This window comes from Cheilinus undulatus, linkage group 9 (assembly GCF_018320785.1).
Source record: "Cheilinus undulatus linkage group 9, ASM1832078v1, whole genome shotgun sequence".
Lineage (NCBI taxonomy): Eukaryota > Metazoa > Chordata > Actinopteri > Labriformes > Labridae > Cheilinus > Cheilinus undulatus.
In genome coordinates this window covers 50,559,263-50,586,990 of record NC_054873.1, presented here as the reverse complement: position 1 = coordinate 50,586,990, position 27,728 = coordinate 50,559,263, and the positions used below count along the sequence as shown (strand labels likewise).

Genomic DNA, 27,728 nt, shown 5'->3' with positions numbered 1-27,728 from the left:
TTCACCATTTTTCAGTGTTTGCAGAGAGGCATTGTGGGAGATGATGACCTTGTTTGAACTGATAGGATATATCAGTGACTGCAGGCCAGTGGAGTTCATTATTTCAACTAAAACTACTTTGGGTGTTTTCTATGGATGTCAGAGTCTGGTGACAAATTTAAATGATGTAAAATGAATTTACATTTGTTATAAATAATGAGGACTGGAGTTAAGGACCAAAAATTTAGAAAAGTTTTTTCTTTCATGTTTAATATTTCTAAGTAGATCCAATGTCCTAAAAGGGCTTTAAGAGGGAGAGTGAGATTTTTTTTTTTGAATTTTTTTATCACACAAAACTTAACAGTATGTCAAAATCAGTGTTACTGCTAATCATTGACATATCCCAGACTGATAATCCCTGCACAAAAAAAATCTGCTTTGCATTTTTCAAATAGAAAATAATTCAGTTTGTTGTGTCGGAAAATGTGGCATTTTGTAAATAAACTGGCATTTATAGGGTTAAAATTATGAAAAATGGTGCGCTGGTAGTCGAGTGGTTAAGGTGGGCGCCATGTACGCAGGCGACCCAGGTTTGAATCTGGCCCGTGGCACTATTTCCTACATGTCTCTCCACTCTCTTCCCTGTTTCCGACTCTATCCACTGTCCTATCCAATAAAGGCAAAAAGGCCAAAAATAAATCTTAAAAAAAAAACAAACAAAAAAAAAAAATAATTCAGATCTGCTATAAACGACGAGGACTGCAGTTGAGGACCAAAAATTAAAAAAGTTTTTTCATTTATTACTGGGGATGCTGAGCATCCACACTATTGATATTCGCGTCGGCCATTTTGTTTATTATTCTTCTTCCACACCTCCTTCATACCTTGCTGTATTGACACCGTTTGAAAAAAAAAAAAAAATCAGTTTCTTCGTCATTCAACTTCTATGACCTTTCTCATTTCTAACTTTTATAATTTTTAAAATATTGCTATTTTCATGCTATTTTTCAGCTATTTCTATGTTTTTTCAGCCATCAAATGCAATTTCAGCTACTTTTAGGCCCAAAATAAGCTATTTTTATGCTATTTTCAGCTATTTTTATGCTATTTTCAGCTATTTTTATGCTATTTTCGGCTTTTTTTATAGTCGACCTTCAGCTATTTTTATCCTTTTTTGAGCTATTGAATGCCATTTTCAGCTACTTTTACGCTATTTTTAGCTATTTTTGTGCTTTTGGCTATTTTCAGCCATGCTTCCACAATTCAGTTCTCAGCATCCCCACGAAATTTCAGCTGAAATTCCAGTTTTTAATACTTTTAAATATATCCGGTGTCCTAAAAGGGCTTTAAGAGGGAGAGTGTGGTCTTTTTAAAGGAGGGTCTGAGGGTTAATCATGCCCACATTAGCGTTACAGCTCAGGAGGCGTCTGCAGCTAAGCTCCCTGCAGCCTGTCTGACTGTGAAGCTCGTCTTTGCGTGTTTTTAGCACACGGACACAGTTGCAGCCAGAGGAAGCAGAACAGGGACTGACTATGTGTTTACAGGGCGGGGCAGGGCTTTGATGGTGGAGGGAGCTGCGGTCGGGTCGCCGCTCTTCCCGCGCTGACCTGTGCGATGGTCTCCGGGTCCAGGGGCTTGCCGCCGTGGTGGTGGTGGTGGTGGTGATGATGTGTGTCGGTGAAGTCTGTGTACTGGCCCGAGGAGGTGGAGCGGCGGATTGGCGGGCTCTCCATCTTCTTTAAGGACTCATGGCGGCTGATGTTGGTCAGGCTGCCGTGCCCGGTGCGGCGCCGACGTTCTGGGCTGTCCATGGGCATGTGGTTGCGACTCCGCAGCATGTCCCGTGGACTGAAGTGGCCGAGAACAGGAGAGCCCATCTCCGGGGTTCCTCCGTGTCCTCCATGGGCGTGCTGAGAAGGATGCACCATGCAGTGGATGTCGCTGGGACGGGCTGGGGGCCGCCGGGACGGTGGGTCTGATCTTTTCTTGTGCCTGCTGGGATAGAAGAGAGGAAAAGGAAAATATTTATTAACAATGATAACTGATGATGAAATTATTACTTGAGTTGGGTAGGTTGGACTTGTCATGACCATATCTATATGCCTAATACATTGGTTGCTGCAAAGCAATTGGCTGATTAGATTAGCTTTGTGTTCTTTTTGCCCAGCAGTGGTTTTGGCTTTGGAACTCTCCCATGATGCCATTGTTGCCCAGTCTCTTTCTTATTGTTGAATCATGAACTCTGACCTTAACTGAGTCAGTGAGGCCTGCAAGTCTTTAGATGTTGTCCTGGGTTCTTTTGGGACGTCCTGGATGAGTCGTCCATGTGCTATTAGAGTCATCCTGGCAGGCCAGCCGCTCCTGGGAAGGTTAACCACTATTCAGAGTTTTCCCCACTTGTGGGTAATGGCTCTCAGTGAGGTTAGTTGGAGTCTCAAAGCCTTAGAAATGGCCTATGAAGGTTTACCACTCTTCTATTTTTATGCTGACTGACCTTTGTTGGCAACTTTTGGACAGTGGGTGGAACTGGCGAGGAGCGAGGCAAACTTATAATTAATTGAAGTCATATTTTGCCTATTCAACTCATGATTTTACATTTTTTTCCTCATATTTTTACATTTCAAATTTCAAATTTTTACTTTTTATTTCATATTTGACCTTCTAAACTCCCAATTTTAAATTTAAGTCTTATTTGTAACTTTTTAAGTCATCATTTTGAATTGTAACTCATATTTTGACATTTTCAACTCTTAATTTTGACTTTTTAATCCCATATTTTGGCTTATCAGACTCACAGTTTAAAATTTTAAGTCATACGTTGACTTTAAAACTCATTATTTTACTTTTTTTGGTCATATCTTGACATTTTAAATTTATATTTTTCACTTTTTATCTCATATTTTAACCTTTTAAACTCCCAATTTTAAATTTAAGTCATATTTTTAACTTTTTAAATCATCATTTTGAATTCTAGCTCATATTTTGACATTTCCAACTCCTGAATTTTGACGTTTTAACGCCATATTTTGAACTAGCAGACTCAAAGTTCATATTTTGACCTTTTAAACTCGTGCTTTCAAATTTGATCTTACATTTTGACGTTTCAAACTTATGATTTCAACTTTCTCCTCATATATTTGCTCTTTAAAAACATTATTTTTCTATCTTTAATATCATGTTCTGATCTTTTGAACTAATAAGTCGGATTTTTTTTGGATTCAAGCCTTTCGACTCATTATTTTTACTTTTTGATTTAAAATCAGTCCTGTTTTTTTATATTTTATTACTGGTGAAAATGAGGTTGACAGTTATGGTTAAATGTTGACCCTGTTAGGCCCTCAGGTTAGACCTAAATCCAGAATCCGGCCCCTGCTGTGGTTGAGTTTGACACCCCTTCATTAAGTCTGATGGCTGCTACATGTAGGAATCATCAGGTTTCTTTCTCTCTTATTTTTGATGATGAACAAGCGTAGAATCACTCCTGATTTAATCACTCCTCTGATGTTAGAGGCTTCATTTAAGAGTTTACATCTGCCTAATGAACGCTGTCTCAGACATCATCATTAAGATTTAGAGGCAGCTTCATCACAGCGCACCAACACAAAGCAATAATGAACACAACGATGCTAAGACGGACTGTCGGGGACTGTGAGTGCAGCTGTTTGATCCACATCATGTCTCCATTCATCCACAGAAGCAGGACGTTTATCCAAAGGTGTGCTGACAGAAGACAAAGAAATCGACAAAAACAGAAAGATTTCTAAGGGTGAAAATGAGATAATCAGCATTACATCAGAACTCTGCTTCTGATTGGCTACAAAGATTCATTTGTGTGCCTGGTGAGAGAATTTTCATTTTTCTCCGGCTGCAGTGAGAGTCTGATAAACAACTGCAGATACAGCTGACAGCCTGCAGAGGGAGCACTCTGCATTCAGAACAGCAGAGCTGTGGTCACAACCACTCCTCTCCTTTAGCTCATCCTAGCCTTGGCTGCTGATAACGTCCATCACGAGATAGTCTATAGATTCTTCTAAGAATGACTGAATGTGCATCACCACTCCTCCACAACCACAGTGTAAACATGGACTAGACTCCTGAGACTGATTCAAATATCTGATTTTAGTCTTCACTGTCAGATATTCACAGTCTCAGTCCTCCAAGCACACACAGGGCTCACACACCTTTAGGTCAAACACTTTTCTAGCAGGCTGACCTTTACTGGTCATGACAAGGAGAGATTCTCCCTCTGTTTTGACTACCCCTATTTACACTTCCTGCATCTCCCTCTTCTTTGTCTGCAGCTCATTATTCTGTTTCTGCATCGCTCTTTTCTCTATTTCTCTCTCTCACTCTATTCCTTCTTGCATCTCCTTCTTTCTGCATTTCTTTATTCTCTCTTTGTGTTTCCTTCTTCTCTTTCTACGCATCACTCTCTTTATTCTGCATCCCCCTTCTCTCTGTCTGCATCTCACACTTCTCTTTTTCTGCATCTTCACCTCTCTCATCTACTCTTTCTGCATCTTCTCTCTTTCTACATCTCCTTCTCTCCTTCTGCATCTTCTACATCTCCTTCCTTCCTTCTGCATCTCCTTCTACATCTCTTCTCCTTCTGCATCTCCTTCTCTCTTTCTACATCTCCTTCTCTCTTTCTGCATCTTCTACATCTCCTTCCTTCCTTCTGCATCTCCTTCTCTCCTTCTGCATCTCCTTCTACATCTCTTCTCCTTCTGCATCTCCTTCTACATCTCCTTCCTTCCTTCTGCATCTCCTTCTACATCTCTTCTCCTTCTGCATCTCCTTCTCTCTTTCTACATCTCCTTCTCTCTTTCTGCATCTTCTACATCTCCTTCCTTCCTTCTGCATCTCCTTCTCTCCTTCTGCATCTCCTTCTACATCTCATCTCCTTCTGCATCTCCTTCTACATCTCCTTCCTTCCTTCTGCATCTCTTTCTCTCTTTCTGAATTTCTTCCTTCATCTCCTACTTACATTTCCTGCATCCTCCATTTTTCCCTTCCTGTATCCTGGTGTGATGAGAGTAAAGATTGATAGATGGGGTCGTTTGCTAATAGAACTATCAATACTTATGATAACGGCTTTGGTTCCTCACAAAGAAGCATAAGTATTAAATCATTTTGTTTCCTAACCAGGTAAAAACTCCTCTCTGGAGCTGCAGAATGGTGACGATCTCCAATGTTAGTATTTACACCTAAGCAGCTGCTCTGTCAGGAGAAAGTCTGTCATAGATATGATCTTTATGAATCCTACAGGAGTGTGTTTGGATTAAAAGTTTAAGTAGCTCACAACCAACATGAATGTGTTGACTGATTGTCATGGCTGTGGTGTCAAACTCCACTTTTCTTTCCATTGGCTGCATGTTTTCTTTCAGCGAGAACAGCAGCAGAGGAGGAGAATATCTAAATAAAGCTCAGGATATAAATGATTCAACACAGAGGATTGTGTGAATGGAAGAGCAGAAGAGAGAGTGGGGGGTCGATGGGAGATGGAGAGAGCGGCGGGGGTGACAGGTAGAGGAGTTGGAGCAGCTTCAGCAATGTGAAAACAGACGCTTCATTCAGATGTTTTCCTCCACATGGATTCAGATACCTGCAGTGGAGTAAATATTTCCTCCTGTATGACTCATCGGCATTCAGCAGCCAGGCAGAGCCAGCGAGTGTGGCTCTGAATGAGAAATCGTCTGTTCACGTGCTCAGAAAGAGCCAGGAACAGACGTTTCAAGGTCGCCCGGTCCACCAGCTGAGACGGGCAGGAAGAGAAACACTGGCACACAACCAGGACCCGCTGCCAGGACGTCTGAGGTGTGATCTGATATGAGTGAGTCTGCCATTCCTCTCTGTGCAGGAGTACAGTATGATGCTGATGACCCACCAACACTGTAAATGTGTTTTTGTACTGTACAATGGGTGCTGACCCAGCCTAGATCTGAGTCCAGATCTTCAGTGTGAATGCAAACGTACTCAGGCACTGAGGCTGAGTCTAAGTCGGTCTCAGGCATGGTTCATGTCGACTCAGTCCATGAGAGATGTGAATGCAACTGTGGTCTGGTAATGGGTACTCATCAGTCGAAAGACCTATTAGGTAATTTTAAACGTCTCTGCAGGAGACTCGGAATGTGTGAAGTTTTTACGCTGCATCCTCCCAAACCAACCTGGTGATGTAGGCCTCAGAGATCCTGGAGTCAGTGGGCGAGCCGAGGTCTTTCCCTGAACATTTCTCATCCCCGGCGTGTCCGCTGCTCGCCTCGCTGTCGGCCTTCTGGCTCAGAGTGTCGGAGAAGTTGTCGTCTCTGGAGGACAGATGGAGAGAGAGACATGAGACGGAGAACTACGACGAGGGAAAGACTTAAAGAAAAAGAAGAAATCAGCAAATCAGTTGGTCTTTTATTTCCACACTGATGTTTGATGGCAGTGTTTGATATCAGCTTTCTGTGAGTCAGCACAACTCCCCCACAAGGCCTATGAGTCACATCCCCAAGGCTCTCAGTGTTCTGGCAGTGACAGACACAGAGTGTGTGTCAGAGAGGTGGACGGAGCTGCTCAGCCTCACCGCTGCCTGGAGAAACCCTTCTCTAAAACAGCAGAACGAAACGTTCCTCCTTAAGACAGCCATTACAAAGTTAACCTAACAAAGTGATCATTTCAACAGGAAGAAGGCGTTCTTCTCATTTCCACAGAGTGCCCCAGTCGCCTGCTTTCAGCACAGCGTAACTTCAGCAGCAACTTCAGCTCTCTCATGAATACAGCTCAACAGCACTAGTTAACACACCATCCTCCAGCGAACAGGAAGCCAGCTAGCCTGTTTCATGCTAAAAGATGGAAGGGGACGGTGATGGATCGGGCTAAGAGGAGAAAAAGAGACGACAGAGTGATCAGCTGCAGGCGCCGGTTTAAACCTGGAGTCAGATGTCAAGATTTCAAGCTAACCGCAACACACTGATGGTAAAAGCCTAACTGATATTCACCGTAGACCAGGGGTGTCAGACTCATGGAACACTTAAATCCGGCCCGCAAGATGATCTCATATTTCTGTTTTAACTGTCCCATCAGTCTGAGGTCTGCAGATTTACTCAAGTATAAAAATGTAAACTTATCCTGATGATTTAGGATTTCCTTGTTAGTCATAAAATCTGAAAAAGGAAGGAGTGAAAATATTAAAAAAAAAACAGGAATGTGGGAAAGGAAATTAATTTGTCTTTTAATTTCATATTTTCAATTTAGCATCTCACACTTAAGACTCAAACTTATGATTCTGACTTTTAATTTCATACTTTGAGCATTTCAACTCATAATTTTGACTTTAAATATAATATTTTGAGCTTTAAGATTCATAATTTTAAATTTATAGTGATATTTTGACCTTTTTAACAAGTTATTTTGTATTTTTTCTCATATTTTCAACTACAAACTTCGACTTTATAATCCCATAGTTTGACCATTTAGACTCACAATTTAAAACTTGGAATCATATCTTGACTTCTAATTTCATGATTGCAAATTTTATTTCATATTTTGACCTTTAAACTCATGATTTTGACTTTCTTTCTAATATATTTGCCTTAAAAACCATTATTTTCAATTTCAGTTTCATGTTTTGATCTTTTTGAACTGATAAATTGACTTTTCTCAGATTGTGAGCCCTTAAACTGATCTTTTAACTTTTCAAAAGGTCAAAATCTTTTATCATCAGTGCTAAGTTTTTCTTAATATTTAATTATTGGTGAAATGAGGTTGACAGTTTATGGTTAAAAAGGGGACCCTGTTAGGCCCTCAGGTTAGACCTGAATCCAGAATCTGGCCCCTGCTGTGATTGAGTTTGACACCCCTGGTGTAGGAGGAGGTGTTGTCACAGCCCTGCAGCTGCACACTGAGGCCTTTAGTGGGCGCCAAAGCGCAGCATGCAGCAGTCCGGCTGCAGACCGCAGATCTCAGTCGCCCCCGTTACAACAGTGAGACGCTCCCTCTGTCAAAAACCTGATGAAGATGAGTCAGCAGTCTCCTAACAGGAAAAAAACTTGTCTTCAATGAAAACAGTCTACTGCAGCTAATGTAGCTAAAGCTAAAGCTACATTAACGGTATTAGCTTAGAAGTAGTTACATGAACGATGGCTCACGTTAGCCTTAGCTTTAGCTAGTGTAATGCTACTTTTAAGTGTCTGCATGAATGCACACAGACACAAATGGCAGAGACAGATGTGAGTATTCAAACAGCCGCTCATCAGCGGAGTCTTTAGAGAAACATCCGATCCTGAAGTGGGTCTCTGTCGTCCCTCTTTATGTTTTATTCTGAGCTCGTTTACGGGGCAGGCTGAGCTCTCTAACTCCTCCGTCTCGGTTTAAACTGAGAGGAGGGGCTGGCTATGTTCAGGGACAGCCCGTACAGCTGTAAATCCCCTCTCTCTTTCATTACCTAAGACGACAGCAGAGGCCCTGGTAGTGAGTAATTGATGGAAGCACAGTGACGGGACTGCAGCAGGGGAGAGAGGGAACAGCCTTCTTAATGTCCGTTTTATCGGCCAGCTGCTAAGTGATTGGACTGATTCTGTTCCGGAGACGGGGCATCCAGCCCATTAGACACCAGCAGTAACTGATGTTAGTGCTGAGGGTTAGAGACGCACGGCCAGGCTGGTTGAGGACTCTGCTGATGGAGAAAGATCTACGTCTTAAGGTCCTGAACGCAGGACTCTGAGGTTAACCAACCCTGCAGTCTGTAACAGAGGAACGTCAGCACAGACATGTGTGCCGGTTAACAGCACAACACCACGAGTACAGACCAGTGATGGTCGTCTCTGCTGCTCTTGTTTTTAACTGAGGACTAAAAACGTCCCACCAAAAGATCATTATTAAACAGGAAACCCACGTTCTGTTGTCATTCATAAAGGACAAATGCAGAGACTTTAGACACCTAAACTAATGCAAGAACCACACATTTTTAACTTAAAATCAGTGTCAAAATACCAGCGGAGAGGTTTTTCTCTTCAAATCATGCAAACAATGAGTGCCAGTTATTAAGGAAAAAATCCTACTTTATATAGTCATATTTATATATTCTGAATTTTATGCTCAGGGAATGTTTAACATCACATATTCAACCTCTGTTTCAAAAAAGCTGGGACACTGGGTAAACTGTCAATAAAATAAAAATCTCATAAACCCATATTATGTTCATATTCTTATATTCAATAATTAGGTTAATTATCAACAGGTCAGTAACATGGCTGGGTATAAAAAGAGCATTTTAGACAGGCAGAGTCTCTCAGAAGAGGTAGAGGTTCACCAATCTGTGAAAAACTGAATCTAAAAAAAGGTGGAAAAATTTCAGAAAAATTTTCCTCAACGAAAAATGTCAAACTTTAACTCTCTATCCATCTACAGGGCTCAGGAACATTCCAGAAATCATCGTCTGTCAACACAGTTGGTCGTGCCATCCACCAATGACAGTTAAAGCTGGATCGTGGAGAGAAGAAGCCATATGTGAACAGGATCCAGAAACACCGTGGTCTTCTCTGGACCAAAGCTCATTTAACATGGACTGAGGAAACATGGAAAACTGTTCTGTGGTCAGGGGAAACCACAGACGCCGTGTCCTGTGGACTAAAGAGGAGAGGGAGCATCCAGCTTGTTCTCCTGGCTCAGGTCTAAAGCCTGCATCTCTGATGGTATGGGGTTGCTCTAACATCTGGAAAGGAAATATCAATGCTGAAAAGTGCCCAGAAGTTTACAGACTGCTGTTAAAAGTAGAGGGGGTGACACACAATGGTAAACATGGCCCTGTCCCTACTTTTTAGAGGTGTGTTGTTGCCATCAAATTCAAAATGAGCTCATATTTTAATGAAATGGTAAAAAGTCTCAGTTTAACATCTGATCTGTTGTTTCTGTTCTATTGTGAATCAAATAAGATTTATGAGAGTTGACAATCATTGACTTCTGGTTTTAAATCACATTTTGCTCAGCGTTCTAACTTTTTTGGAATTACATTCAGAGTATTTCATACATTCATGCCTTCCTCAGTCACATCTAGAACTAAACTGAATGAAAACACTCACATATCCTGGACCACGATGTACTGGTGTGGCACGAGGCCGTCGATGCCGTTGTGCCGCCCCTCCCACCAATCCTCCGACGCCCGCTGATACAGCAGCAGGGAGGCGCCCTTCTTGAAGGACAGCTCTCGGGAAGAGCGCCCAACGTAGTCGAATTTGGCAATGGCTTCGATGGGTTCACCCTCTGTCAGAGGAGGAAGGAGAACACGGGTCAGGATCATCAGACATGGAGTACAGACGGAGCAGACATTTTTCATGAATGAGGCAAGAAGGAGGCAGGAATATGAAACAAAATCTAAACCTACACAGACAACACATGAACCTAAATGTTTAAGATGGGCTCTGATGCAGATGAGCCTCCTATCTGGTGATGTTGCGTTGGCAGCACGCACACATGGAGTTCAGTTTGTTTTTGTGTTGTAGTCAATGGTAACCTGGTTGTTCAGCAGCAGGCCGAGGCCACAACAAGCCCCGAGGGTCTGCAGCGGGATAATTATAGAGGCTGCTGAGAGGAGATCTATATGGCTGAGGGGCATGTCACTCACAGTATGGATCAGCACTGGGGGCTGATATCTACTCGATACGTGAACAAGAACAGCCCGGGAACAGGGGCGTGGAAGAAAACCACGAGGATGTAGGCTGGTCATGATACTGGAGTTTAACCTTTGACATAACAATAGAACAGAATAGATGGGTAAACAACAAAGAGAAGTCCTCTGCACCAAATAAAGGCTCTGCATGTGTTTTCATGTCCCCCCTAAAAAATCCAAGTAAACTCATGCTGGCCAGGTCAGACTACATATCTGATAAACACATTTCTATTAGAGCCAGACTGACAGCTGAGGGGATTTCTGAATGGTCAGTGTATTTTCTGGCAGATCCATTTCCTGGTTGAAACCAGACTGAAAAACAGGAGAATCTCTCGTTATTCCGTTTTTGACCAAAACTGGAAAAAATCAAAAACAAGCCTTTTTTTTAGTTTTTTCATTTTGGTCACAAAAACGGAAAAATGAATAACAACATTTTAAAAAATGATGTCCAATTTTTTTTTTTTTTTTCAATTCTATGATTTTGTTTTCTTCATTTAATGGAATTCTTGAGAAAAAGGAAGTCATGTGACCATTGGGAAAGGTGAGCATTTCAAAATAAAAGCCTTCATGTCATATATATCTACATAAACAGTCATGGACGAAAATGTTGGCACCCCTGGAATTTTTCCAGAAAATACACCATTTCTCCCAAAAATTGTTGCAGTTACAAATGTTTTGGCATACACATGTTTATTGCCTTTATGTGCATTAGAGCAATAGAAAAAATTCAAAGAAAAAAGCCAAAATTGACATAATTTTACACAAAACTCAAAAAATGGGCCGGACAAAATTGTCATCCCCCTTTTAAAACTGTGGGTAAATCATTTTATTTCCAGCATGTGATGCTCATTTAAACTCACCTGTGGCAGTAACAGGTGCTGGCAATCTAGAAATCACACCTGAAGCCGGTTAGAATGTCTAAAAGTTGACTCAACCTTTGTGTTGTGTGTCTGTGTGTGTCACACCAAGCATGGAGAAGAGACAGAAGAGCCCAGAACTGTCTGAGGACTTAAGAAGCAAAATTGTGGAAAAATATGAACAATCTCAAGGTTAAAGACCATCTCCAGAGATCTAGAAATTCCTTTGTCCACTGTGTGTAATAAAATCAAGAAGTTTATAACCATGGAGCTGTGGCTAATCTCCCTGGACGTGGACGAAAGAGAAAAACTGACAAAAGAATGAACGCAGGATAGTTGGAATGGTGGATAAACATCCTCAGTCAACTTCCACACAAACTCAGGCTGTCCTGCAGACTCAGGGTGTAAAAGTGTCCGCTGGGACCATACGTGGTCATCTGAATGAGATGAAGCGCTATGGCAGGAGACAGAGGAGAACCCCACTGCTGACAAAGAGACATAAAAAAGCCAGACTGGAGTTTGCAAAAATGTACCTGAGTAAGCCTCAATCCTTCTGGGAGAACATTTTGTGGACAGATGAGACTAAGGTAGAGCTTTTTGGAAAAGCACGTCATTCTACTGTTTACAGAAAACAGAATGAGGCCTACAAAGAAAAGAACACAGTACCTACAGTCAAACATGGAGGAGCTTCAAGGATGTTTTGGGGTTGTTTTGCTGCCTCTGGCACTGGGTGCCTTGACTGTGTGCAAGGAATCATGAAATCTGGAGACTATCAAAAGATGTTGGGCCGCAATGTAGGGCCTAGTGTCAGAAAGCTGGGTCTGGGTCAGAGGCCATGGGTGTTCCAGCAGGACACCCCAAACATACCTCAAAAAGCACCAAGAAATGGTTGGAGACAAAGCTGGAGAGTTCTGAAGTGGCCAGAAATGAGTCCAGATCTAAATCCCATTGAACACCTATGAAGAGATCTTAAAACTGCTGTTGAAGAAGCACCCTTCAAATCTGAGAGACCTGGAGCAGTTTGGAGAAGAAGAGTGGTCCAAAATTCCAGCTGAGAGGTGTAAGAAGCTTGTTGATGGTTATGGGAAGCGATTGGTGTCAGTTATTATTTCCCAAGGGTGTGAAACCAAATATTAAGTTGAGGGTGCCAACAATTTTGTTCGGCCCATTTTTTGAGTTTTGTGTAAAACTGTAATGTCAAAGTTGTCTTTTTTCTTCTGATTTTTTGTGTTGTTCTAATGCACATGAAGGAAATAAACATGTATACCAAAACATTTGTTGATTTGTTGATTAAAAAATGAAAAGGATGTGAAACACATTCGGCATTTTTAGAAATAAAGTAATCCACTAGTGGGAATATTGCACCATTTTCTGGCCACAAAAACAAATTCCCAGAAGCAGATGCACTGTTTCTGTTTCTCTCCTACCTGTTGGTACATGGCTGCATGCTAGCTGAAGCTAAACCCAGCTGTGTTGGTGCCTACCAGTGGTAATTTCTTCAGCTAAAAATGTGACAGGTGCCTGTTTAGCTCAGCTTTAGGAGAAAACAACCAAATAAAGAGGCTGCAGTCCTGGACGCTCTCTGAGGAGAGGGAGAAAAAAGTGAGCATACGACTGATTTTTAAAGTTCCACTTTAAAGTCATTATTTTTTATCTCATTATTTGTATCTGATTATTTAGAATTTCTGTATTTTTTCACATTGTTTTGGTCTCATAATTTTAACTATTTATCTCCTGAATTCATCTCATAATTTTGACTATTTAATAATTTTTATCTTATAATTTCAATATTTTATCTCATTTTTTCTATAGTTTTGACTTTTGACTCATAATCTTATTTCCTAATTTCAATTTTATTTCATAATTTTGACTAATTTCATCTTCTAATTTAGACATTTTATCTCATAGTTGGATCTACTGATTTTAACTTTGTATTTTATAATTTAGATCTTATGATTTTGACTTTTTATCTCATTATTTTTTATCTTATAATTTGGACATTTTTCCTCATAATTTGTGCTTTCTTATATCATAATTTTGACTTTTTATCTTTTTTTTCTAATAGTTTTAACTTTTAATCTAAAATTTTTATCTAATAATTTTTACATCTATCTCAAAATTTTATCTCCTGCTTTCAGCTTTTTTCAATCTCATAATTGTATCTTATCATTTTGACTAATTAATATAATTTTTTTTTCTTATAATTTTACCTTTAACTTCCTAATTTTAATTTTTTTGTCTCATAGTTTTTATTCCAAATTTTTGGCTATTTATCGCATTACTTTTTATTTTATAATTTGGACTTATTTTCTCATAATTTATACTTTCTTGTCTTATAATCTGTTTTTTATTATGTTGAATTTTTATTTCATGTTTTTAACATTTCATTCTTTTGTCTGACACATCATTATTATGAGCCAGGGTTAGACTTTACCTTTTCCTCTCCCTCCCACTGTGGCTGATGGATTCAAATGTCTAAACATTTTTACCAGGCACTTCATTTTAACTAGCAGTATGATTAGATGAGCTATTATATGAGAATCAAGGCTTAGGTGAACAAAGGATCAAATGTTTCTCATTCTGATGAGGGATTTTCAACCTGTACTCAAATGTTTCATCAAATATTTAGGAGACCTCGTAGGAAAGGCGAGCAGAAGCAGATTAAACAGCCGTATTTCTGTCACACGCTGCTGATTTAGACAGGTCGAAAACCTTAGGAAAGAAAGTGTCAACAGCAGCTCCCGTCTTCAGAAAGGTGCACGACTCTGAGCCAATGTACATTCTCTGCAGCAACACCGGTCTAAAAATAGCTTCTTTATTCCTCCCTCGCTCCCACCTCTGCTCCCCTCCTATCTCACTTCCCCACTTCTAGTCAGACAGGAGGTCCCTGGACAGACGCTGCCTCGCCCCTGCACACGCTCCCTACATGCACTGGGATCAGAGAAAATGGCCGAGGCCTGTATCAGCCGTGAAAGCCATGGTGGTTTATCTTTTATAGTTTGGAGGAAAATCCCAGCTGAGAGGAGAAACACAGCATGTTTCTTCATTTCTCGCCGACCTCCTTTATACATTCCCCTCTAACCTTTGACCTCCCTCCTTCCTAGCATCTCCTAGTTAACAGGAGTGACATGTGTGGTTGTGACGTTGCTCCAGTAAAATGTGACAGGAGGGAATTTAGCGTCTGAATTCATTAAGCTGAGCTGCTGCTGGACGAGGTCGTTAATTATGTTGATGAATGACAGTTTCTCTCTCTCTCCTCTCCAACCATTCATCAATCCACAAATGTTTATGCAACACTCGCTAGGGCTGGGCAATTTCACCTTTACCCCCACAATCAAACAATATGCATCACAGATAATGAAAAGAGTAAGAAGCCCAATTCCAAAAAAGTTAGGACAGTGAGTAAAATGTTAAAAAAACAAAAACGCAATTTTCAAATCCATTTTAAAGCTTTATTTGCCTAAATACAGCACAAACACAAGATATTTAATACTTAAACTAGTCATCTTTATTACATTCTGACTTATATGTCTACAATCTTTTCTAAAAAAGTTGGGACAGGAGCAAGAAAAGCCTGAGGAAGTCGTTGAATACTCTAAAAACACCTGGATCATTCCACAGGTGAGGAAGATAACCCTTAGAGCTCACATCCCTTTATAAATCACCTGGTAACGTTTGAACCGTAGGTCATATACAGTTCATTGTTTTTTTAATCTGAAAGCTCTCTGTTGTGGCTTTCTGATTATGCTCTCTATGCATTTGCAGCTTTTACTGAAAATTTTCTAGTGAGCCCTGAACTGGGCTGACTTTCTGGGGTCTCTGAGGGCGGTGTTGTCATAACTAACAAGAAGTGACACTGTTTATAAAAACGTTAATAGCTTATGAATAATAAGTCACAGACACTCTTTATTTTCCTCTAAAAGCTGCCTTTCCTGCTGTTCGTTTCATAACCTTGATGTCTCCGTAGCCCTGAAGGACGCCGTTCTAGCCAGCACTGAACTTCAGTGACTTTTCGGGGTCTTTACAGATTGAATCCGCATTGTTAGATCCGATAATAAGCGTCTTTTTATTCATTTTTAATCCATTTTCGATCACTTACTTTGGCATTTTGCCCAGGGCATCACCATGTTATTTACTACAATGCATTGTGGGAGTTGTAGTCGACCAGTTACATCTCTACTGCTTTGAGGAATGGCACAAATAAATCTAACTGCAAAAAAAACACAAGGACTTGTCTTTGTATGTATGTAGATATTTTGAAAACTGTTCATCACAAAATGTTATTTTTTCCCCGTTGTGTCCCCAAGAGATGGAGAACAAGTCTGTGCAAAGAAAAGGCTTAGTCACTGATGTTTTCTGTGTGCTATAAATAAAAATCTCTGAGTTTAAAATTCTGTTTTTTTTCCAATAACTTTTTAAGAATTGATGTGACAGTACTGTAGTAGAATATATTCTTCTTTGTTGTTTTACATAAAAAGTCAAGATGGCACCAAACAAAGAGCCTTTTGGAAGAAGAAAGCTCGACTGTTGTTACTGAGCCGAGACTAAAGATCCAGATTCCCAACACTGAGTCAGATGGACATGAATGAACCCAAGCTTTAGTTTACTAGTAGAACACACCAGATCACATCAGCTGATAGGGTGGTTTCTAATCTATCTGTTCTCAGGGGTTCTCAACGTTGGGGTCCCGAGGGGTCCCGAGACACTGAGAGGGGGGGTCACAAGATGCCCTAAAAAACTAGGAATGTATTTTGAATTACACTGTTTCCACTTTTAACCCCTTTTCGTCAGTTTTTTTCCCGTCATATTTTAACACATTTTTTTTTTTTTTTACTATTTAACACCCATTTTTGCCCGTTTAAAACTCTTTCCACCACTTTATTTCTGGCTGTTTTTGCCACTTCTGAACCAATTCTTGCCACTTTAAGCTTAATATTGCCTCTGTTGACCCAGTATTGCTACTATTAACCCTTTTTACCACTTTTTATGCCCAATTTTTTTCCAGTTTTACCACATTTCACTATCTGACACGCCCATTTTTGATAGTTTAACCAATTTCAACCTATATCTGCCAATTTTTCTCTCTCAGCAAACCATTTTTATTGCCCGTTTATATCAATTTTTCATCCCATTTCACCAAATTTACACCTATTTTTCGCCTATTTAAAGCCATTCCAACCATTTTTAACTCCCTTTTACCACTATTTATGCTCATTTTTTACACTTATACACATTTTTTGACATTTTTATCTAATTTTTGCCACTTATAACCAATGTCTGCTACTTTTAAAATCAATTTTCACCACCTTTTCCCACTATTTTGCCATTATTAACCCATTGAAGCAGTTTTTGAACCATTTTAATCTTTTTTTTTTAACAAAGGGGATTTACATTTTTGAGAAGGCTATTTACTACATGAATGAATAACAAAAAGATTTTTGTTTCTTTGATAAGAGTGGTTATTTTCTCAGTTAAAATATGAAATATGGATATCACAGCTTCACTTTACAATGGACCATGGTTTTGCTGGCCCCCAGTTTGGCTAGGCCTTGTCTCCACATGACTGTTCTAGAAGGTTCATGGCTGTGTTCAACCACCTTCAGGTCCAGTGGGGGTCCCCGGTCTCTGGCACCTTTATTTTGGGGTTATGGGCTGAAAAGGTTGAGTACCACTGCTCTGCATTACCAGTCCAGTCCAGATGAAGCCGTCCCAGACCACCTCTGCATCAGTGTGAGCTATCAGATATCAAACTGTTCTCAGGACACATAGAGGAGCATGCAAACAGCTTTAAGGATTACCACTGTATATCTGGATGACCAAAATGGATGTAAATCCTCATTCATGCATGTTTTAAACGTAGTGGTGGGGTAATGGGCAGCAGCAGCAGGACGTCAAGTATAAAGCTCTAACTATATGATTGAAGTACTCGCTGCTAGCTTCACGCTGGTCTTTTAAAGATAAAAAACGGGCTGGCTGCAGCTCTTTATGGCTAAATTAATGACCCTCCTTGTACACTGCCCTTTAACACATGCAATTCAATACCCAGCATGCCTTAGGGGACTCTGGACATCCAGGGCATCCTGCTACACTCCTGCAAAAGGATATATAATCAATGTGACAGTTAGTTCATCGCTGACCTCGGAGCATATCTACCAGCAGATATCATTGATGTATCTATTGATGGTCAGTGAGAGAGGACGGCGGTTTGTGGATCTCCAGGCCTGAGATCAGACTGCTGGATGTGTGTCAGCGGTCAGTCATACTTTTAAAAACCATCAGGTTTAAACCAGTGGGTCTAAACTGGAATAGGACAGCGGTTCTCAAACTTTTTTCGCCCAAGGCACACCTAAGGTTGAGCCAAAATCTCAAGGCACACCATATTAAAATCGACACAAAATAGACCTTTTAAATAATGTTACAGTCAAGGTGGCCAATAAGGGGAGAGAAAGAGGAGAGCTTTCTGGGGCCCAGCCAATGAGGGGATCATGGAGATGGCAAACTTGGGCAAAAAGTGGCAAAAAAAAAAAGTCAGAAATGGGAAAAAATTGGTAAGAAAGTGGCCAAAAAAATGAGTTGAAATTGGCAAATAGTGGCAAAAATGGGTTAAAAGTGACCTAAAAGGATTAGATGTTGTAAAAAAGTAGCAAAAATGGGTTAAAAGAAATAAAAAAGGGTAAAATTGGGCAAAAAAAGTGGACAAACAAAGGCAAAAGTGGGCAAAAATTGGCTAAAAGATGGCATAGGTGGCAAACTAGATCATAAGGTGCAGAAAAGTGGCAAAAAAGGGTTAAAGCTGCTAAAAGGTGGTAAAAAGGGTTAAAAGTGAGGGGAAAAAAATAGTAATAATGGCTAAACAATAGCAAAATAGGGCGAAAAGTGGTAAAATGGTAGCAAAAATGGGTTAAATATGACAAAAAGTTTTAAAAAAAAAAGCAAAAATGGGTTACAAGTGGCCAAACAAAGGCAAAAGTGGGCAAAGGTGGCAAACTAGATCACAAGGTGTAGAAAAGTGGCAAAAAAAGGGTTAAAGCTGCTAAAAGGTGGTAAATGGGGTTAAAAGTGATTGGAAAAAAACAGCAAAAATGGCCAAACAACAGCCAAATAGGGCGAAACGTGGTAAAAAGGTAGCAAAAATTGGTTAAATGTGGCAAAAAGTTCCAAAAAGTTGGCAAAATGGGTCAAAATTAGTAATAAGGAGTGGCAAATATGCTAAGTTTAAGTTGTCAAAAGAAGTGACAAAAATGGGTAGAAAAATTAGTTAACTTGGTTAAAAATAGCATGAATTAATCATTTCAACACCAATTTCAACCCAATAACAGCTTGCTATGCTTTTCAGCTCTTAATGAGATAACTGTTAGCCAGGATGCTAGCACCAAATACACTGATATCATCAATAAATCCCATCTGGGAGGGCCCATCCTCTGGGGATTTTCAGGAGTCCAGATCTGGTGGCAGGCCTGGTTACAGGACTTGCCAGAAAGTTGTAGTAATAACGTATGGATGGTACTAACTCCCTAGACTTCATCTAGACCTGCCTTAAGGCACACTAGTGAGCCTCGCCACACCATATGAGAACCACTGGGCTGGAGTCAGGAACCTTCACCACCTCCTCAACAAAAACCATGTAGTGTGTCCGGTCTCAGTGTAGACGGGACTTCTCCTGATCATCTATCTGAGCTAACACGCTCTACTAGGTGATCTGCATCAGCCTCGATCCTTTCCAGACTGCTACCTAGACCGACCCATGGGCTGATCTCACTCCTCTTTCTCTCCGTCTTTTGTTTGGTGTGTTTTTTTCTCTGAGGACAAACAAAGCAAACTCTTAAGAGCTTAGATCTGCAGGAATCTGCAGGATAGAGAGCCGGCCACCAAACAGGAAGAGAGGTCTGTCTGCTTTTGTGTCTGAGATCAGAATGAGGTCATGGTGAATTCAAAAATAACTCGACCACGGCGAGAGGGAGGGACATCCTCCCGGTCAGCTCAGAGAGCGTTTTAAGAAGAAAAAACATGGCAGCTGGAGATTTCTGGGAGTTTTAATCTTCGGTTCATTCTCAAAGGAGGATTTCTGCCATCTATTGTTTAAAGGTGTGTACTTTGGTGATATTCTATTAGATAACTGGAGATTAATGACAAACATCTTTTTTGTTTATAACTAGCAAAAAGTAGAAAAAGAAAACACAATAAATGTTTAAAGGTAGAAGCACCCACCTGTGAGGAAGGAACTGGTATTGTACCAAGATTACAGAAAAGGTCTCTCAGAACTGGACTAAAGGGACTAAGTACCTAAAACCTGTTAGACCTGACTTCATCTAAATCCATCTGTGATAGCCGGCTCTCTTCTGAATGTATGAGCTCTGAATGTTGACACAGAATACAACCCTAGTTCTGGAATACATACGGTACAATAACTAAGACTTTATAAATATAAAATATTGGAAATACTGCAACAATACATTCAACGGAAAGGTAATATCATGCTTTTCGAGTAAGAAATAAAACAGTTTTTTTTTCTTTATATTTGGTCCATTTTACAAAGCTAGTTTTAAAAACTGTTTTTTTTCTGTGTGGATGGACTACGCAAATGAAAAAGAATTAGCATACGTCATCCCTCCGCCATCATCAGAGCACATACCAACGTCTTTCCCTCATTGTGACTCTTCTTTGCTGGCAGCTCTTGGAACAGTAGGTCAGACTGGTTAGGGTGACCCTCGCTCCTAACCAGTTCCACCCACTCTTCCAGAAGTGCAAGCCCCCAACATCCCCAGCTTCACCAGCATTCCATTGCCTGGCTTAGAAAATGATGTCATCCTTTAACGTTTATAAAACGTTCCATCTTTGCCTTTGAAAGATGAGGTCAAAGGTCACTGCTGCCTCATACAACACTCTAAAGGCACGGACCCTACCTACGAGGGAGGCGGTCTGAGTAGAGACCTGATTTAGGTCTCATCCTACAGAAGGAAAACCGGGAGAGAGAACCCTTGCTCTTTGCCAGATCCACCCACTTTTCCAAAAGTTGCTATGACCTAAGATTTGGCAAAAATAGAGGGAAAAGACGCCCCCGAAATCCTGAGAATCCCTAACTATCCTTCCATGCCTCTGTAGATGATGGATTCTGATGATTTCCACCCTTTATTGAGGAAAAATGTGAACAAATTGCTGCGCTGTGGAAAGAAGTTTAGTTTTTACGATGACGTCATAAAGCTGATACGCCGCTCTGTCCCGTATCCGAGCGCAGTTGCATTCACATCTCATCTGAACCGAGCCAGAGTTTGCTTGAATCGTGCCCGAGACCACCTCCCCAAGTGGGCCCAGGCCTCGTGCTCGGGCGCAGTTCGTTTGCATTCACACTACCAAAACGAACCAGACTTTGGGCTCAAGTGCACTCGGATCTGGGACCAGGCCCCTCGTGTGAAAACCACCCATAACACATACTATCCTTGCCTTTGAAAATGACCTCACCCTATAAAGATCATCCTCTGCCTTTGATGATGATGATGAAGGCTACTGCTGCTTCATACAACACTCCATAGACACAGACCCACTGCCATCGTAGGCGGTTTTGAATACGGTTGGTGGGAGAACTTTGAAAATAAAATGAGCTGCTCTGCCTGAACAGTGATGGATGGACTTCTGGTGACACGGCATGACATGGTGGTGCATTTTTGCATCTTCATGCAGACAAAGTTGATTTAAAATGAAGGAGGAAGTCCTCTGGTTTAAAGAGTAAGTGCCCACATGTGGACTAGCCTAAATATAGACGAGCTGAACAGCTGATGTCATGAGAAGGGATCATCAATATTTCCAAACTTCGTCTATAGAAAGTGAGCATAAACACTGATAGGAAGCCCAAAAAAATCCCCTCTAGGTGTGAAAGGATGCAGGATTTTGTCTGTCATATTCACAAAGGTAAAACTCTGCCCTACGTGATTTCATCTTTGAAATCAGCTCAGAGTTTTTGTGTTTGTGCTGCTTGTCCAGCTGTTATTTTGGTTTCTAACTCGCTGTTTGATTTGGCACGGGCGTACTGGTGAATATTTCAGTCAAACAAAGGAGCACATGCACAACAACACAAATGAACCGTATCCCAGCGTGTCTGAGAGAAGGCCATTGTTTCTTCATGAGGCTTTACGTCTACAGACTCCTCTTGGACACATGGAAATGTAATCAAACACAGAGAAGCTCAGGATGTATGATGTTGCTCATAAAGTATGAAGTTTAAACTTCTCTTCTTCAACTTGACTATGAAACATTTTTCACAGTGCGACTCAGAGAAATTGGGTGAAATGAAACCGAAACAGGCTGTGAACTAGAGGAGATGAGCTCCCTCTCTAAAGGGGTCGGTCCCGCGGGTGCAGACCACCGTGAGATTTGTAAAAGGAGGATGTAAAAGTGTCCAGAGAGAAGCAGGAGCATTAGAATATGAATGGCCGTCCATCACTGTGAGCCCACATCCTGGACCCTCAAGGTTACAGCATTAAAGAGGCTGAAAGGCAGGATAATCTGCAGAGAGATGGCTTTAACCCTCACAGCACCACAGAGGGAGAGAGTTTGGAGACCAGAGAGCAGCTCTGAAGGCTGCTTTATGCCTCGGTGTTCAATCTGTGCTGCAGCGGCATGCACAGTCGCTACACACGTCTGCAGTACTCTGACCAAACACTCATCAGGAGTGTGTTTTTATGCTAGTTCTGGTTCTGTCATGTTCTCTTTTTGTTTAAAGCACAGCAAGCACACCTTTAGTCACTCTAGCATCCCTAAATTCACTTCACAGGTGAGATATCAAAGTTTGTGACTGTTAATAGTTAGACTTTTAAAAAAATCAAGGTTGAATCTTAAATGTTCTCAGCTGTTTTCAGTGTTGAGGAGCTCCAGGAGCTGAAGAAGGAGCAGCTGGCCAGCAGACTGGTCAGGCAGGCCTCCTGCCCGGCAGTTACACAGACCACAGCGGCCACATCATCCAGAACCAACGCCTACACAGGATCCAGTTTCAATATCCAGACTTCCATAGAACTTTAGCCCCATTTCCACCAAATGACTCAAACCACTCCATAATTTCAGACTCTATTTTTAATTTCAAATGTATTTCCATCACTGAATTCTATATTCACATGGGTTTTTATCACCTCCACTTCTATGGTGGAAGTTTTCTTACTTCTACGCCTCATCACTGCAGAGCTAAAGGGAACCAAGCACACATGTGCTTCTACTTTTAAAATGTTGAATTAACACGTGCAGAACTGCTCACCGTCCTCACTGGTGTGCGTCTCCGTCCCTCCCTCGTTGTCCACCTCCTCCAGGGCGCCGTGCTCGCTGTACGGACTCTCACTGAGGAGGACAACATACAACCACCACAGTCACACCAATGGACGCTTCCAGAACAAACACATGACCTAGATTACATCCTCTAAATGTCTGCTGAGGACTGTTTTCCTTGAGTGGAGATAATTTTAGAAATCACGGGAAAACCACAAGTTCATGTAAGATCATGTGACATCGACAGAGTCCGACATGAGAGTTTCTAGAGCTTAAACCTTTTAACTTCCTGATGTAGTCACCACCCAGGGTAGACGATACTGAAAGTCAGCCTCAGAGAGGGAAAGAAACTCTACACGCTACGCTCATGTTGGACGTGTTATCACATGATCTTGGAATCCCAGTGGGAACTCGTAGTTCTCCTGACCTCTCAGGGCTGCACATCAGAAAGTTAACCCTTAGCTAACCCTAACCCTAACCCTAAATTTAATCCCCAAACATAGATCGATGTTTCAGGATTCAAGCCTCCCCAGATGTCTGGATAATTAATGTGTCCTTCCTCACCAGTATTCTCCTCCAGCCATACACTTCTCGTAAACCGGCCCATCCAGCTCTTTGGCGTCGGGGAAGATGGTCTCGTGGTGGATGATGATGGTCTTGACGATCTCGTTGACGTGGGCCTGACAGGAGACCTGGTCCTGGCTGTCCGGTGTAGGCATGAGCGTGGGGCCGAAGCAGATGGCCAGGTTGTACGGGTCCATCATGTTCTCGTCGCTGTACTGGGACAAACTGGAGAGAGGAGAAGGAACAGAGATGTTATGACACAACGCCGAGGATGTGCTTCAGATCAGACTAGACCCTTAGACTGGACCCTTAGACTGGACTCTTAGATTCAGGACCAGCTCTGCAGAAGATAAAACATGTTTGACTGTCTGATTTCCTCTTGTAGTGAAAACTCACTAGGAGCTTCATAATTCCTAAGAACACTCTGTATTTGCTCCTTAACATCTACATCAAGTTAGTGATGTAGATCCCTTAAATCTCAAACACTCAATACTAAAATGTCTTAAGAATGAATTTTTTAGTTCTTACTGGTTGAGGAAGGCGAAGAGGTAGCGCATGACCACGAGGACGGATCTGGGGATGGTCAGGAGGATCTTACGGATGTACAGCGCTCGCTCATACAGGTTTTCTACTCCTGGAACACAGAAATGAGACAAAAAGATAAGATGATGATGCATAAAGGAAGAAAAATCAGAAAAAGCCTGCTGTGCTCTTTTGCCCTAAATCAAATGATTTAATAGACAAATAAAAATACTGATCATCACTAAAAACCTCCCAGCTTTAGACAGAGAGGTCTGATGAAGCCAGTGATTAGCAAGGCTAAAGTCAACATCAGATTTGGTCTTGTGCACGGAGCATTGGGTTCACTGGGAAAGGTGATGAGTATGAATCTGAGCATGCAGACTAAAGTCAGGAGGAGAGGACACCTGGAAAGATGTGGTAAGGGCCTGGTACAGGTCTGGACGATGGGCATCAGGGGGGCGGAGCATGGAAGGAAGGGGGTGAGTTTTTTCACTTTTCTGAGACCATTTAGAAAATGTGTTTTTACTAACAAAGCTGTGATTTTTCTTAATGAACGTTTAATGATGATAAACTAAAGAAACCCTCTCTCTCTCTGCTTTATCAACACGCTGGAGGAATGCCTACCTTTCCATCTTGTATGACTCTGATTTTTCTCCTCTTGAAGCGGCCTGTTTTATGGGGCTCTGCCGGCTGATAAAAATAGCCCCGTCACCCTCCAGCCGCTCTGTGCCATCTGGGATTTGAGCTTCTGGGATACTTGTGATGAATTTCCTTTTTCATGAATACCTAACCAGGATTCTGCACCGCTCCTGAGCTCTCCAGGATCCCTCTTTTTCATCACTTCTATTCAAAGATCTGCTCCTTTATCGCTCACAAACACGTCTGAAACATCACTGCAGCAGATTTTTAAATAAAAGGTAACGAATGCTGGAGGATGCTGCAGCCATGGTGAGAAACACACCGTCAGCTGAGGGCCGTTAAACAAAAAAGTGATGTTGTATCTGCTCTGAGCTCTCCAAGTGGACTCAGCAGTGGTTTTAATACGGAGCCTGCAGGGCGTTCAGCCCACGCCGCAATCACCAGCGTGTTGAGCTGAGACGCAAACAGGGAATCCCCATCCCTCCTGCACTAATGTGTTAAAGTACACGCTTCAAATACACACAGACACACTTCACACACACACGAGGATACACAAACCTGCAAGAAGCACAAGAGCAGAAGCTGTATGAGCTTCATCTACATTCAAAAACAGGATGAAATGGTGAATTATTTCAGCCTCTGTTGCTCAAAGTAAAAATGTCCCAGGAACAAGGAAGGAGGGAGATGATCAGGCTCCAGCCAAGCAGAGTCAGACAGGATGATTTCCTTGATTTTCTTTCACTTTTTTCATTCGGCTTTGCTTTACAAAGTGGAGAATCTCTGTATTACTGACATACTTATGTATGTTTGAAATGTTTTGTTCTATTAAAACAACTCAGCCCAGAGCGGTCAAAGACTGGACGGTACAAATAAACACACCCATATCTCCACTTTCAGTATAAATGCTGTAAATGTGGAGCACAGGTGGTCTAGGGGTTTAAGGTGCGCTCCATGGATGCCAATGGCCTGGGTTTGAATCTGGCCTGTGGCACTTTCCTGCATGTTTCTCTCCAGCTCTCTCGTCCTGGTCTCTGATTCTGTCCACTGTCCTCCTCTATCAATAAAAGCGTAAAAATGCCCCGAAATAAATCTTATTAAAAAAACAGTAAACGTCGTTATTTTTACGACCCAAGTTCCAGAAAAGTTGGCGCATGCAAAATTTAAATAAAAACAATGCAATGACTTCCAACTTTCATAAACCCGTATTTGATTCACATGAGAACATAAACAACATTTCAGAAATATAGGGACGGGGCAACAAAAGGCTGGAAAAGTAAGTGAAAAACAGCTGGAGGAGAATTGTGCAACTAATGAGGTGAATTATCAACAGATCACAAACATGATGGTATAAAAGGAGCATTTTACAGAGGCAGAGTCTCTCAGAAGTAAAGATCGGCAGAAGGTTCACCAATCTGAGAAAAAATGAGTCTAAAAATTGTGGAACAATTCAGAAAAATGCTCCTCGGTGTAAAAAAGTGAAGACTGAATCTCCCTCCATCTACAGTCCATAATATCATCAAAGATTCAGAGAATCTGAGAGTAAGGGCCAAGGCTGAAGGGGCCCTCAGGGGCCCTCAGGGGCCACTGCATTAAAAACAGACATGATTCTGTAGTGAAATCACTTCATGGGCTCAGGAATATTCCAGAAATCCTTGTCTGTCAGCACAGTTGGCCGTGCCATCCACAGATACTACAAAATGGTTAACATCTGTCCCTACATTTTTGAGATGTGTTGCTCCCCTCAAATTCAAACTGAGCTAATATTTTTCCTGATACAATAAAACGTCTCAGTTCCAACTTCTGAATAATCACTGAATTCCCAGCACCCCAACTTTTATGGAATCAGTCAAGGAAAACCTCCAGTTCACAGTAAAAGTTGAATATTCAGTGGATCCATTGTGTATGTGGCCAGAGCGTGACTTTCTGACAGATTCGGGGTTAAACATGGCTGTTTCTGTGTGTATTTTCTTACTGATGCAGGACAGCAGCTCGTTGAACCTCTCTTTAGGGAAAAGAGGATTCTCCAGACCTCTGAAGTAAAGTTTGAGAACGCCAGCCACCGAGTTGATGTCGTGGTTGTTCTCCTCGTCTGTCAGGGGGTCGTTTCCTGAAACACGGACAGGAGAGAAGGTCAGAGGGACAGCTCTACGTATAAAAGCATGTGGTTGTATATGAACACAGAAAGTAGAGTTCCTGTCCGAGGTGTTCACGCTCTTGAATGTGACGAAAATGACAGTCAATCTAGAGCAGTGAGACTCAACGCCTGGCTCTTTAGCCACATGTGGCTCTTTTATGTCTAATTTGAAACATTATTTCCTCATAAAAACCTTAGAAAGGGGAACTCTGACCACAGAAATTTATGTTTACAAGTCATATTAATCAGTTTGTTCCCCACACTTACACAGTTGGCTTTAATTGTCAGCCTTTATTTTCTATCTGAATATTTCCATTGCCCTTAATGCAATTTTATGCACTTATTTAATCTTGTTTTGCTCTTTTTCAACTATTTGAGCTGCCTTTTGCCATTCAACGGCACTTTTTTCCTATTTTTGCCCATATTTGCCAATCTTTGCTGCTTTCAACCCATTTCCCCACCTTTTTGATGCTTTTTGGCCATTTTAATCATTTTTCCCTTATGTTTTTGCCATGTTTTTGCTTCTCTTTGACTATTCTTAACAGCTGTAACTCATTTTTGTCGCTTCTAACCTATTTTTGCCATTTTCTGCCACTTTTTCCACTTTCTCTCCATATTTCTGTAACTTTTTACACAGTTTTTGCCATTTTATGCTTATTTTGCTGCTTTCACCAATGTTTTATTAACTTTTTGCCCATTTTGATCATTTTTGCAATGTTTTTGCTTCTCTTAGACTATTCTTGCCAGCTGTAACTCATTTTTTTGTCACTTCTATTTTTGACACTTTCTGCCCCTTTTTCCACTTTCTCTCCCCATTTCTGCCACTTTTCACGCAGTTTTTGTCATTTTATGCCTATTTTGCCCCTTTACTCCAATTTTTTACCATTTTATGCCAATTTTGCCCCTTTTCATCAATTTCTTTTTACCATCTTTCTGCTGCTTTTGACCATTTTACTCATTTTTCACTCATTTTTTGCCATGTTTCTGCCTCTCTGACTATTTCTGGCAGCTGTAACTATTTTTTTGGTCACTTCTAACCTATTTTTGCCACTCTCTGCCCCTTTTTGTGGCCCAGAGACCAAAGAAGGACTACAAAGACATGGTTTGATGAGTTCATAGTCCTGACTTCGACCCC

The 27,728-nt window shown here is 41.2% G+C and overlaps 1 protein-coding gene across 3 annotated transcripts in view; it reads right to left on the bottom strand.

Annotated features, from left to right (window-relative positions):
• srgap1a (SLIT-ROBO Rho GTPase activating protein 1a) overlaps positions 1–27,728 on the bottom strand; it is a 164,848-nt gene that overhangs the window by 5,784 nt on the left and 131,336 nt on the right. Inside the window, exons 15-21 of one of the 3 annotated variants that reach the window (XM_041795040.1) lie at positions 26,432–26,566; positions 23,827–23,932; positions 23,299–23,523; positions 22,727–22,806; positions 10,041–10,221; positions 6,147–6,284; positions 1,522–1,974 (exon numbers count right to left, since the gene is read on the bottom strand). In XM_041795040.1, the coding sequence (XP_041650974.1) occupies positions 1,522–1,974; positions 6,147–6,284; positions 10,041–10,221; positions 22,727–22,806; positions 23,299–23,523; positions 23,827–23,932; positions 26,432–26,566 (1,318 nt within the window). Of the gene's footprint in view, positions 1–1,510; positions 1,975–6,146; positions 6,285–10,040; positions 10,222–22,726; positions 22,807–23,298; positions 23,524–23,826; positions 23,933–26,431; positions 26,567–27,728 lie in introns of all 3 variants that reach the window. The other 2 variants (XM_041795039.1, XM_041795041.1) reach the window with 2 other exon arrangements.